General features: G+C 38.1%; 1 protein-coding gene across 2 annotated transcripts in view; it reads left to right on the top strand.

Moving 5' to 3' along the window:
- TMEM182 (transmembrane protein 182) overlaps positions 1-13,074 on the top strand; it is a 38,871-nt gene that overhangs the window by 14,146 nt on the left and 11,651 nt on the right. For both annotated transcript variants that reach the window (XM_054056294.1, XM_054056289.1), the window contains one exon: positions 6,338-6,475. In XM_054056294.1, the coding sequence (XP_053912269.1) occupies positions 6,338-6,475 (138 nt within the window). The remainder of the gene's footprint in view (positions 1-6,337; positions 6,476-13,074) is intronic.

Genomic DNA, 13,074 nt, shown 5'->3' with positions numbered 1-13,074 from the left:
TTTAAGAGACCTTGTGAAATTATCAGTGGAATTAGGATTTAACTGCAGCCCCTAGTGGAAACACAAGTGTGGTTTCTTGATGGACTGCCATGTTACCATCCAATTAGAAGGGCTCAGATAAAGATAAGTTTCCTCAAGAACATAAAATTTCTGATGATTTTTGAGTGCAGTGACTAGGCACTAAGTTATATGGTAACATTACTCCTTCAGATATCATTAGGAGTTTGGTTCAGAGCTTTTCCGAGGGAGAACTCAAGAGAGGTTCAATTCATCCCCTCTTACCTTATTTATATCTTTTTGTGAGTTTTATGGTGTTTATGTGATAATTCACAAAAGACTCAAACACTGACCTTCAAATTTAGTGGTTTAGTGCACTTTACAAAGCTTTAGATCAAAGGTTTCATTCATCCTGCTGCGCAAACCTAGACTATGAGCTCTTGATGTCAAGAATTATAGCCTTAGATAGAAATGTAAAGACGGAAAAGCCTGCAGTGATGCTTATCTTTGGGATCTGAATGCATGTTTTAATGTCTCGGGTTTCTTTTCATCATTACTGTCAAATGCATGAACAGCTTCGAAAGGACAGATAGCAATGCTTTGAGATTACAACTTTCTGTACGTTTTAATCACAGTTATATTGGTTTTGTTCGTTCACCAGTTTTTTTAAATATCTAGGCAGTGTGGGGTGGACTTCACCTCCCTCCCTGCAGCATAAGGTATGGTCCACAGCTTGGCTGACCATCATTTATGGTTCATGCACTTAAAGAAATTTGCTGGCCACATTATTTATCTTAACCTGAAGCAGGTATCTGAAGGAACTCAGGGAAAGCCTGTCCCTAGTAACATCCCTTTGTGATGATACAGTAGTTATGGTGACAGCTATTAAGTAGACTTCAACAGCACCTCATTGTGTTGCCAGCATATTCATTTATACGATGATTCACAAACATATGTGCAACAAACTGCAAGCTAGGAATAAAAAAAATGAAATTAGCCAATACAATAGAAGTGCCAGTATAGTGCCCTCTACATTCTAAAATAAACATATATTTGTATAATTATAATCAGATTGGTTATTCCATCAGGCTATTTTGAAAACATAGTAGTATAGTACTTAAATAAAAATTCATTGCTAGCTAGATTAATGTATATTATCATGTCATTAGATCCTTTACACTGACATTCAAGGACTATCACATATTTATAAAACTCTGTTTTACTACAGGACAATACTACGTTTGTTTTTGAAAAATATACGAAGTCCTTACTCGTATAACTAGTCCCCTTGGCTATAGTGAGATTATTCCTAAGGAAAAGAAGTGCAAGATCTACCACTTGCTGAAGTCATTAATTTTATTTTTGAGTTTCTTTTTTATCAACTTGATTTGGAAGTAAGCAGTAGTTCTGTAACTGCTGTAAATTGCCCCAGCACCTTCTGAAGCTAAATTGAAGCCATTTAATGGGACTGCACTGACACATTAGTTTAATACTCTGATTTGTAGTTGCTAGTACTTTTTTTTCCCCCTGACCATTAGTATCTTATTTTGTCCAGTACTGGGCACATTGCCAGCATTTGAAGTAGCTCCTAGTATAATAAAGAGTACAGAATGTTTATGGGATTGGAGCAACATTCTGGTTCAGCAACTATTGCATCTTTAATGGTGTGATCAGATTTATTGGCAAGTTTGTTACTAGGTTGAAATTAACCTAAAGTAATCTAGAAAATATCAGCAATGAAATCTGAAAAAAAAATTAAAAAAATATATTGTACAATGAAATGTTATCAGTAGACTATTTCTAGGGTAAAACAAATGCTTTTATGTAGTACAGTCACATAATTGTCCATGAGAGATTGTAAAACAGTATGTTTACTAAGGGAGAACTCACCAGACACCAAGCAATCACAAAGGAAGTAGTATTTAAAAAGCTATGTATTCATGCTGTGAATATTGTATTTGTTTTACTGTTAAGGTTATTAAAAAAAAATAAATTATTACTACTAAGGAGTAGTAAAGGATGCTGAGTGAAATGGAGAGAAGTTTTGTAAGGCTTGCTGTGTTGCCAGGTGTACCTTCTGCACTGCTGCTGAAATTCTGTGATCTCATTTACAGTTATTTATCTTCAGAGTAGATTTAGAGGAGTTCAGGCACTTCACCTTTCATTGTGGTTTATATTGTGTCTGGCATTTTGATACCTCTTGTCAAACCCATTCTTATATCTCTTACATTAAATAAAGAGGTAAAAACCGACATGTTCAAGAGACAATCCACAATCAAATCACAGGAAGTGTTCACTAAAAGGTGTGACCTTGTGGGTGAAAATTCAAGGCAACTATTCCAAGTCATTTTGCCTATCCTTAGTCATGTTTATGCAGCATTGTATTCACATATGCTTCAAAAAGTTTTTCAGCTTTGTAGCACTTAATAATTAGTATTGATATTGAATTCAATATTGAGTAGCTAGGGGGTGTTTTTGATAGGCCGTAGAAAATGTATGGGCTGAGATTTTAAAACACTTGAAGTCGGCAAGGACAATGAAATATGTGGTTTGGTTCCAGCATCTGCAGTTGTAGATGGTTGTTGTATTGTGTCATTAGCTAACCTCTTCCTCAATAACCTATTATGGAGCTTCTGAGGTGTGCAACACAGCAAGCATACATTGCAGATGACACAGCTGTGTGACTTTGGCAAATATCACGCATCAGTAATATCTTAAAATATGAAGCTGTGGCTTCAGTTTATAATAAATTCTGGGATCTATTATACTAGAAAAAGGAGCTTTTGATAATTTTCATCCATTTCCCCAAAATGTGATCCCTTACTCAAACTCAGACACTTCTAGTTTGCAGATGATGGAGAAGTCTCCAGATTAATCTAAATTAGAATCTTCAGGGAGGAAAACAAGAAGCAAGACAAATTTACAGGTCATTCAATTTTGGAGAAATACACTGCCGCTATAATATTCTCACAATGTACAGGCTGAACAGTGCAGAGCTCCAAGACAAGCATACCATGTGTACTTCTGTTTTCGTCTATGTACTATTTTATTTTTAAACTTGACTCTCACTGCCAAGGCAAATGTCCCCATGAAGGGACAGCTTACCAAGAGAAGTTACAGAACCTTCTGTTTAGCAATCTTGCAACAGGGAGCAACAATATCTAATGCTACTGAGAGGTTTACCTCAGACTTTGTGGTAGCACATGTGTTTTATTTATTCTGGTGTAGGGAATACTGGGAGTGATGCATATAGTTGAGGTAGCTGACTGAAACATATATGTGAAGTACTGTGCAGAGGCAAGGATACTCCTTGTCATCTGGACCAGAAAATGGACTATCTTATGAATAACCTCAATGAGACTTGAAATGGTGCGAACTTGTCTTAGCACTTTGTATAGGTACACTCAACCATTATTTCTTGAATCGGACTGCTTCGAACCCTTTTCATGGGATATAAAGAAGCATAATTCTAAGAAGCATCTCCTGTTAGTTTTTTTCTGTCATGGATCACCTTGTTCCCAGAGCAGCAAAGTCTTCAGCTTGAAGAGTGAGCTTATTCTTAGGAAATTTTAATTTCAACCAGCTCTTTTGTGTTCATCTTTTGATGCCAGATAAAGCTAAATGATAACAGTAGGGCTGCATCGTAATTTTGAATGATTAGCTCTGCAGGAACTGATCTTGCCATTTAAGGCAGAGAAGATGGGAAATGTGGTCTGAGGAAAAAAGGTCTGAATATGAAATAAGTCAAGCCTTCTTTGCAGAAAAATGGCTGCTTTTTAACTCCCTTACTAAAGAAAAAGTCTAAATGCTTTTAGGATGTTTCCTCAGATCTGTGCCACAAATGACCTTAATGACTTCCTGTCTTGCAGATTAGAGAGGATAGTCTTTTACTTGAAAAGGAGAAGATCTGGGGTCATTGCAGACTTTTTATCTGTCAATTCTACTGTATTTTCAAATTGATGTTTAATGACGGACTTAGCTGGCTAAACACTTATTAGGATCATCAGAATTTATCTATGTCTCTCTAGAACAAATAATTATTTCTAGAGAAATAGAATGGAATCTTATTTCAGGTTACAGCTAGCTAAAACCACTATTTCACATAGAGTACATAAAATAGTTATTCTGTTGGAGAAGAGAAATAGCTTTTCTTTTGTATAGTTACAGAGAGGTTTAAAAATTTTTTCATCATTTACATTTGTACTCCTTTTGTGTTCAGTTTCCAGGAATATTTGAAGAAATCAAGCTTTTCTGATAAAATTTCACTAAAAGCAGACTTCAAATCTTCCTGTATAAAAAGTAGATAATGAAACTGTATACTAATTTTGTAATGCTGGAGATGCTTGTTTCCTCAACCATTCGGAAAATAGAAACACTGCTGCATGACTTAGGTGACTGACCATAATGATATGAACAAAGCTTTTTCAAGGTTCATTTTGGCCAGTATGCCCTATTATGTAGCATGACTTTGAAGTACCTTGGGCCATCCATGTAAAAGAGCTGGGTGGTTATAGACTGATTTAGCAGTATTAGGTTTTAAATGAGGAAGTAATGTCCCATGGACTTGGGGACTGCGATGAAGCTTAGCAAAGTAGCCCCATGAGTAAAATTACATGAAATTGCTTTAGAGACCCAAGACTGAAGGACTTAGAGATTTACCTTTCTAGGTCTCCATTCACTGTCCATTTGCATTAAGTGAATCGCTTAACTCTGTGTTTACCTTTAAAAAGGTGCCTAAATCCCTTAAGAAGTACAGTACTTAAAGCAGAGCACACACATAATTGCTTTGCTGAACCACAGCCTGATTTCTGTCCTGCTGTCTCCATGTTTGGGTTTTTTTTTATATGTGACAAGAAGACTTCTATTGGATACCAAGGAAAAAAAAATTAATCCTTCTGCCTGTTACTTTCAAACACATTGATCCTTCCAGTGCCCAAATCTGCTGATCCATGTGATGGAAAATTATGTCTATGAATGTTTGCCTGGATTAAAAAGGATATTGCTTAAAAAGTGTGGTTTATGTCATGTGGTAAACATAATCTGGCTAATACATAATCTAGCTAATGATAGAAGGAAGATAGTGTATACTTTAACATAGATTAAGGTGGCCAAGTTGAAAACTATAGATTTTGGAACACATTAGTGGGAAGTACAAGCTGATAATGTCTAGTGTACCTTCAGATTTCAGATGAGAGCAAACCCAAATTATTCTGGAATAGCTGGCTGCATGAATTTGAAATTTTCGGGATGTGAACGAGTATAATAGTTGCTTAGTTGTGTTATGCCATAACAGTAAGTAGGTGCTGTCAAATGATAAGTGGCAGTTTCTTTTGTGATTCACTTTTCCTGGCTTGCCAGCTGGCTTATATGCTTTCCCTCAATTGGGTGGAAATGTTTTTCACTGACTGAATTGTCAGTGCTTCAAGATTTTCAGATCTGATGATGGAAATCTTTGCAACTCATAATTTTGCTAATGGGTTGTGTTAATGTACCAATTTTTAAATTCATGGGAGAAAATTTATGTCACTTTTGTAGCATTTGTAAAATGATGACTTTGTTAAATGGATGTGCAATTAACTAGCTAAAAAATAATTGTTAGAAAGACTCTTTTGGCCAGAGTATGTCACAAAACTCTCGGCTCATTTATCACCAGCTGCATCCATTAATTCAGCACTGTTTGGCACTAACATAGGCTTCTGAGACATCACATTTTAAGTTTGATAAAATACAAAGAGCTTTAGAGCAGGAACAGTTGATTTAAAATACTTAACTTTTTCAGAAACCTAGTTTACTTTTTTTTGAGTTGCCCTCCCTACTGCTTTCGATGTCCATCTTTTGAATATGGTTATGTGTAAGGAGAATTATCCAGTTGTAATTTGCAGAGAACTTACAGATTGGTGATATGGTCTGAGCACTGAAAATGTAAAGATGTTGCAGATCTCTGCTTCTCCCACACAACTTCTGTAAAACAATTGTATCCTGTCAGTCCAATCATTTATCCTAAAGAATCATTGCTACATGTTTTATGTACCATTTTCTAAAGAGCATAATTTTGGTCAAGTTGCTGTCTTGCAAGTCACTGCTAAATATTAAGCAGACAGAGTTAATTCATGGTAAGCTACAACCTATTTTCCATGATTATCAGATATGGACTGGCATTCAAACCTAATTTGGTCCACATGATGTATGACATATATGCACAATAGAAGGAATGTTTTAAGTTATTAATAAGGCAAGTGAAGAGACAAGAGGAAAAGAAAAATCTTTGTCAGCCAAATACGTCACTTGTTTGAGTTCTAAAAACTGTTGTATTCTTTTTGTCCTTCTTCCCTTTCTCTAGTTTATCGAGGTTTCTGGACAGTTCTTATGCTCCTGGGAGTGCTTACTGTTGTGATGGCTAGTTTCATCATCATCTGTGCAGCTCCTTTTGCGAGCCACATTCTGTACAAAGCAGGAGGAGGCTTTCTCATCATTGCTGGTGGGTATACTGTTTGCTCAGTCAATTAAATAATTGAAAGGATGAGATATATCTTCCATTTTCTTTGACCAAAAATTGTATTAATCATGGTTAAAAGAGAGAAGCAGCATATGCTTCTACCCTTTGGCTTGTGGAGTGCCTGCCTTGGAGACAATTCTTTCCACACTTATTTAGTCATGAAACTATTCTATAAGCTACTTTGGGATAAGATAAAAACAATCCAGGACAAATCATGGAATTACAATTTAATTGCAGTCTACATTTTTAGCAGGAAAAAGCATGCATATTTAGGGATGCTGTCATATAGGATTCTCAATGGCTTTAGCTAAGGAGCGAGTTTTTAAATCAGTGACACAAAAGATGATTATGGTGGGCACAAAAGAAATTGGAAGACAGAGCACATTTGCATGACCGATGTAGAGGAAATGCTTTGGACATGATTGGAGTGCACAGAATTGTTGTCACACAGTAAGTGGGAGCTCTAAACCCCTGTGAATGAAAGATAACTAACTGAATTCCGTCCATCCTCAAAACCCACACGTACTGTGGCTATGGAGGATGCACTCTCCCAGGATTCAGCTGTTATAGATATCTCTCTGGAACACTGTTCTGTTAACTTTGAAGAGTCTGGGAAGACGTCACACTGGTATGTAAGATACAGTCATGTGTGATGTAAGAGATAGTATGTCCTCAATCAGGGTTCTTTGGATAAAGTCTGATGAGAGGCAGCCCTGTGAAAGCGGTGTTTTGTTACAGGGTAGAGCCTCTCGTGTCAGAACCAGAAGGCCCATGCTCTCTTTCTGTTTCTGATACTGACCTTTCGACCTTGCCTACCCACTTTACATCGCAGCTCTTCATGCGCAGCTAGTGATGATCATTGCCTTTTAAAAGACCCTCTGTGAAGTGTGGGAAGTATTTTATAATATTTTTTCTGAAAAAAAACCCCCTCCTGCATACTTGCATTTGATCCCTTGAGAACTGCTCCTCCACACTTTTAAAAGACATAAAAATATATTCATAGTCTAATGGAAATCCTAGGATATTTCAATGCTTTTTGTCACTAATTGGCAGGGTAAGAGCCCATGCAAGTTGTGCTCTTTTTCTGCATTTGTAATCTGTAAGAAAAAACCCCTCAGCTGCCGCTAGAAAGCAGCAGCGGCTGTTAGAGTGGAAAAGGGCACTTGAAAGACACCACGAACTGCTGTGCAGAGGTGCGAACAGACATGTATGTTCACTCTGAGTCAGTTCATCTGCCTTCATTTAAGTGGGAGAAAGTTAGAGGTCCAAGTCTGCATTAGTCTCCCTTGGCTTCCTTAGGAGGCCTGCAAGAGGCAATAACGTTCATCGGCAGTCAAAACAGTAGGTACGTAAGAAGTTCCCCCAGCTGGGGATTCATTTCATCCTGAAAGAGGGGCCTAATTGGATCAGATGAATGTGCTATGGAGCAACCCTACACCTCTCTTTCCTTTACTGAGAGAATCCAGAGAGACTATTTTTTCAGGTGTGTGAAGTTAAACGTGCTTTATTATCCCAGTGTGTAACCTTGGGCATCTCTCTTTGCCCCTTTCACACTTTGTCCCTATAGAGCGGATGTTCTTCAAGGGAAAACCTGATGTTTTACTCTCTATATATGTAGTATGTTTAACTTCAGGATTGTTCTCAATCAGGGCTTCAGAGGACAATTGTGTTATTTTTGCTGTTACCATTATTGGTGTTGAAAAGCATAGATATTTAGCAAAATTCTGCTATGATTTGCCAAAATGTAGTGATGGTAACAGAGTATAGGAACCTGGAGCCATTAAGCTTCTAAAAGACATTTTGGTTCAGTCGGGGGACACGGTTCCTGACCAAGGTCTTCCGTATCATCTCCCAGTCTCACCAGTAGGACAGGGCTGCCTGGTGAAGGTACTTACTATAAATATCGTTATCCTATCCAACACTTCATATTGCCTTCAAAAACATTACAAAAAAAGTTTGTTGCTCAAAGCTATTCTCACAAGTACTCCTGTAGCCAAGGTGAGGTTTTAATTATATTATGAATTAAATTCATGCTGGTGGGGATGACCATACTGACGTAAGGAAGAACTTATAAATACCTGGCACTGTCAGTATTTAAAGCTATATCCTATGGGATGTCTTGGACAATAACCAAGTTTCCTGTGGTGTTACTGACCAACAGCCTGTCATGTTAAACAAAGAGTAGAAGTGGTTCTCAGCCCCAAAGGTATGATAGCATTAAATTGCTCTCTCTCTTTCAATAGAAGTTCCTCACAATAGTTAATATGCTAAATCTAGGAAAACTTAGGGGTAGAGCAAGGTAAGGTACAACCTGATGCAGAAGAGGAGTGTTTTAGCCTACCACTAGAAGGCAAGGTGGTGTGCTCTACTGTGTTACCTGCTGCCTTGACCCCTTCCTCTATTCATCTCCTCCAGGACTAGCAAGCCTGTTAGTTTACTGCTTCCCAAAGATAAATGGGGTATCAAAAGGGAGAGCAATGAGAAGCAGTGCGTATTTACCGCAGCCAGGATGTGCATCTGTTTAAACACAAACCTAATGGGAAAATTAAAAGTTGTTATATGACATAGATTACAGGTGAAGTTAAGAGTTCTTGTAAGATAGAAACCAGCATATTGAAGTTAAAAAAAGGAATTACATAGATTGTTTTGAAAGGGCCTGGATGCTGTCTTACCACAAAGTTCAAGTAGCTGTTATACTGCAAGATATAGTAAGCTTCTGAGAAAGTAGTTAGACAAGGTGGTTGTTTTGTGGAAGTTTGGAAAAAGATAGGAAGATCAGTCATTTTCCTACTTGCATATATCTTTGAAGAAAAATATTAGATGAAGCAATTTTTATATCTGTTATTGTACTGAAGTATCTGTATCTTTTTGCAACCTTAACTCATAAATTACATAGCAGATAAAAGTTTTGGTTACTTCATCTAAAGAAAACAGCTTGTAGAATGGTCTGCTTTGCCATCTTAGGGTTTAGAGAGCAGCTGAAGAAATTCTTGGAAGTAGTATTCATGCCAACCATTTAGCCACCCAAAAACTAAGTGTTTGTGTGAACCAACTACTTAAACTTCTAGTGTCAGTTATAAGAAACACACTCTTGGAGGGACAATTCACCTTACCTGTGCTAAGGCAGATAGACTTGCCTTCTGGAGGACCAATGGAAGGACCCTAAATAGAGATCCTGAGTGACATAGAATAAGATTAGGTTGGAAAAGATCTCTTGTGGCAATCAAGTCTGACCTAGCTTTCCAAGCAGGACTGCCTTCAAAGTTAGATCAGGCAGCTCAGAGGTTTATCCAGTCAAGTTTTAAAAATCTACAATAATTGATATTCTAATCTTATTCTTCCAGTGTGCATGTCTCTGAGGAGTCTGTCCCTATTGTCTCTGTCACTCCATTTAGAAAGATGTTTTCTTCTGCAGACTATAAGCAGCTAACACCATCCGTCATATTCCTGATCAGTTTTTCTTTATTTGTTAGTAGCAGGTCCAGCAAAACACTTCCATCAGTTGGTCCGTTCCACATCTGTTTCAAAAAGTTATCCTTGATGCAGTCAAGTACCTACCTCCGAGATTGCTTGCTCTCTATAATGTTGCCCTATAATTTGAGTGGCTGAGTTGCTTGTGAGAACCAGAAATCCACTTCCTCTTCTTGACTGGGTGGCCTGTGGCAGATGCCCAACATAATCACACCCTTTACATCTGCCTTGTTAATCTCAACCCATAGGCTCCTGTTACCAAGAAGATCTCTGTCCATTCAAGAAATTTCTTTGTGCAGACTTGCAGCCATGTCACCCCATTTTTACGTGTTCTTAAAGACTCTGCATCCATCCAGCAAAACATTCCAATCAAACAAAATGTCTCACAGGTGGCATCATCCATCATCCAGTGACAGCATGAACTTGAATTCTTCCTGTGTTATTCCAGCACTGAATTAATTAATTCATGCATTTTAGATGGGCTTTCAGTTGTGCTGCTTTCTCAGTGTAAGTGAAGGAGCCTTCCTCATTGCTCTGTTCCATGCATATGCTATCCATTCCCTTCCTGCTGCTTATGTGGAAGCTTTGATGTCCATCTGCCAATGGTCCATGCTTGCATCTCTTCTCATGAGGTTACTTAGCTTGTTGCTCTTTCCACATTTTATCTGATGGACCTTGCCTCTCCCTAGAAATCCTCTTACCTCAAAGAGGGTCCCATGGTCATGGAAGCCAAAGCCCTGCTCTCCACACTAACAACAAAGCTGGGAGCTGATGCAAGTTTAAACCAACTTTTGTATAGCTTTTATCCTTTGAGCAGCAGGTTTGAGACCATTATCACCTGGGCCCCCATGCCCTTACCTCTCACCCTCAGAGCCTTGTAATTATCCAATCAAGGACTCAAAGTCTCTCTGCCAGCATCACTGGTTCCCATGTGGATGAACTGAGTCTGCAAGGGCCAAAGGGAACCTCAGAAGCCTCTCCACAGTGTTGTATATCTAGGGCCCAGAACAGCAGCAAACCTACCCACAGACCAATTCTGATGTCTGATCTGTGGCAGAGTCACACACTTTCCTTTTCTTCTTCCTGATCCTTAAGGAAGGCTGCTCATTTCTCTTGAGTCGTGTAGCCGAACTATCACAAATGGAGAGGTGCACACAATTATTAGTATTGGTGGCAGCTTACTGACTAGTAGCTTCCCCTATAACACTATCTAACCACATTAACTACCTGGGGCTGCAGGTAAAACTACAGATGCTACATCTGTGGGGAAGAAGTGCATTATCAGTTCAATGATACCACAGCCAGTGACTTGAGTGCTGTCATTGCAGCCTCACCTCACTGCCGACAGTATTGGGTGATGGACCAAAAGCAACTACAGTAGTGCAGACTGTAAGAAGCCTTATAGTTGCTTCAAAGGTCATAGGAAAAGAAAGGAAAGCTGCCATAAAATAATCACTTAGTGATAAAGTCCATAATTACCTTGGGCTTATTTCTGCCTGAGTGGTGGGAAAAGCTGTTCTCTTGTACTGATATCAAACAAGCAAGCCCCCAGGATCTGCACAGAGCATTACAGAATCACACCCTTGTGAAGAACCAAGATTTGAAGTACAAGTATGTATGACTGCTGCTTCCTGCCAAAAGAGTGAAAAGAGCTGATATGTTATTTCCAGCTCCTAAATGAGGACAAAAGTGTGTCTTCAGAACTATATGACAACTCCCATAACTCTTAAGTGGGATCCTCTGCATGAACTTCAGAGTGGAATGTCAACCACCTTTTTAAGTAAAGGGCATGAGAGGCCAAGGTAGTAGTAGAATCTGTAATAAGGAGTACAGAAAAATGCAATTGAAAAAAGAAAATGCACACACATAACATATTTTCCTCAAGTGAGATAAAGAGTTCTAAACTTCTAGGCACAAGTAAAAAGCTCACATCATTCTTTCCAGCACCTGTTGTCTTTGTGTCTGCATAGTGAAAGATTCATGACACAAACAACCATTCACCATTGACAAGTGAAAGGCATTTCTACGTGGGAAGAATAAGTACTAAAGGCCAGCAAACTGCTTCTTGAATTCGTAGACATTTCTAAAGGTTCTGTATTCTTTCCCTCTGCAATATGCGCAAGTATTTGTTTGAAAGAAATTCAAAAGGATAAATGCAAAAGACAGAAAAGAGTGACCTCAGAGAAGTCCATGTCTTATCACACTGCACAGAGCTGTGTATCAAACATGTGTGTTCTTAAAAAAAATGCAAAATGGAAAAAAAGAAAGAAGAAGGAGGAGGAGGAAAGTATTTATTTGTCTTAATCTCTCTCAGACATATTTCATGTTCTAGGAATAATTTTCCCAGTCATTCCTGATTCATGCAACTGCTGTTTTATCTTATATTCACTAAAAGGCAAGGGCAAATGGACACTCATACACTATGCAAAAGGTCTAAATGCTGGAAATGTAGAAATACATCACAGCACACATTATTCCTAAAAATATTTTCTTCATGAAATTGTGAAGGTTTTTTTCATCTTCAGTAATTTTGTCTTGGAGCTTGGCTATGAAAGATCATGGCATTCAAAACAGTCAGTGCAAGACTGCAGGAACAGATTTCCCAGAATAATTATATACACATTTTAGTATATTTTCCTCCATAACGAACAGACATTCCTATTATACTTGTAATGGATGCTTTCACAATTCTTACTGCCATGACTAATATTCTGAAGGAAAGAGACAAGCTAGTGATGCAAACTTATGGATACAGAAGTAGAACGGAACAGCAGTAGTATAGTTATATGAATAGAGGAATACTCCCCATTGTCCTCCATAGGCAGCTTAACTTTATCTAAGAAAATACTCTCCAGTGGTAAAAGAGTCTTGATTCTGACCTCTCTTCAGTTTTGCATGAGCTCTGCGGATGGTTCTGAGTTACTACTATTCCAGAGACTATACTACATTCTTCAGAATCGAGTCCAAATCTTGTGATTGGGGGTGAGGTAAAGAAATAGGCTAATCTAAAACTTTTTACAGTATATGACTTTTCTTCAAAAACAACATATTCCCTACATATAAATGGAGGAAATTAGATTTTGCAGTGATGGGAGCTAGCTTAAAACGCT

Source organism: Cuculus canorus, chromosome 1 (genome assembly GCF_017976375.1).
Source record: "Cuculus canorus isolate bCucCan1 chromosome 1, bCucCan1.pri, whole genome shotgun sequence".
NCBI classification, from domain to species: Eukaryota; Metazoa; Chordata; class Aves; order Cuculiformes; family Cuculidae; genus Cuculus; species Cuculus canorus.
The sequence above is the reverse complement of the archived record's forward strand: the minus strand, read 5'-3'. Positions and strand labels throughout refer to the sequence as shown.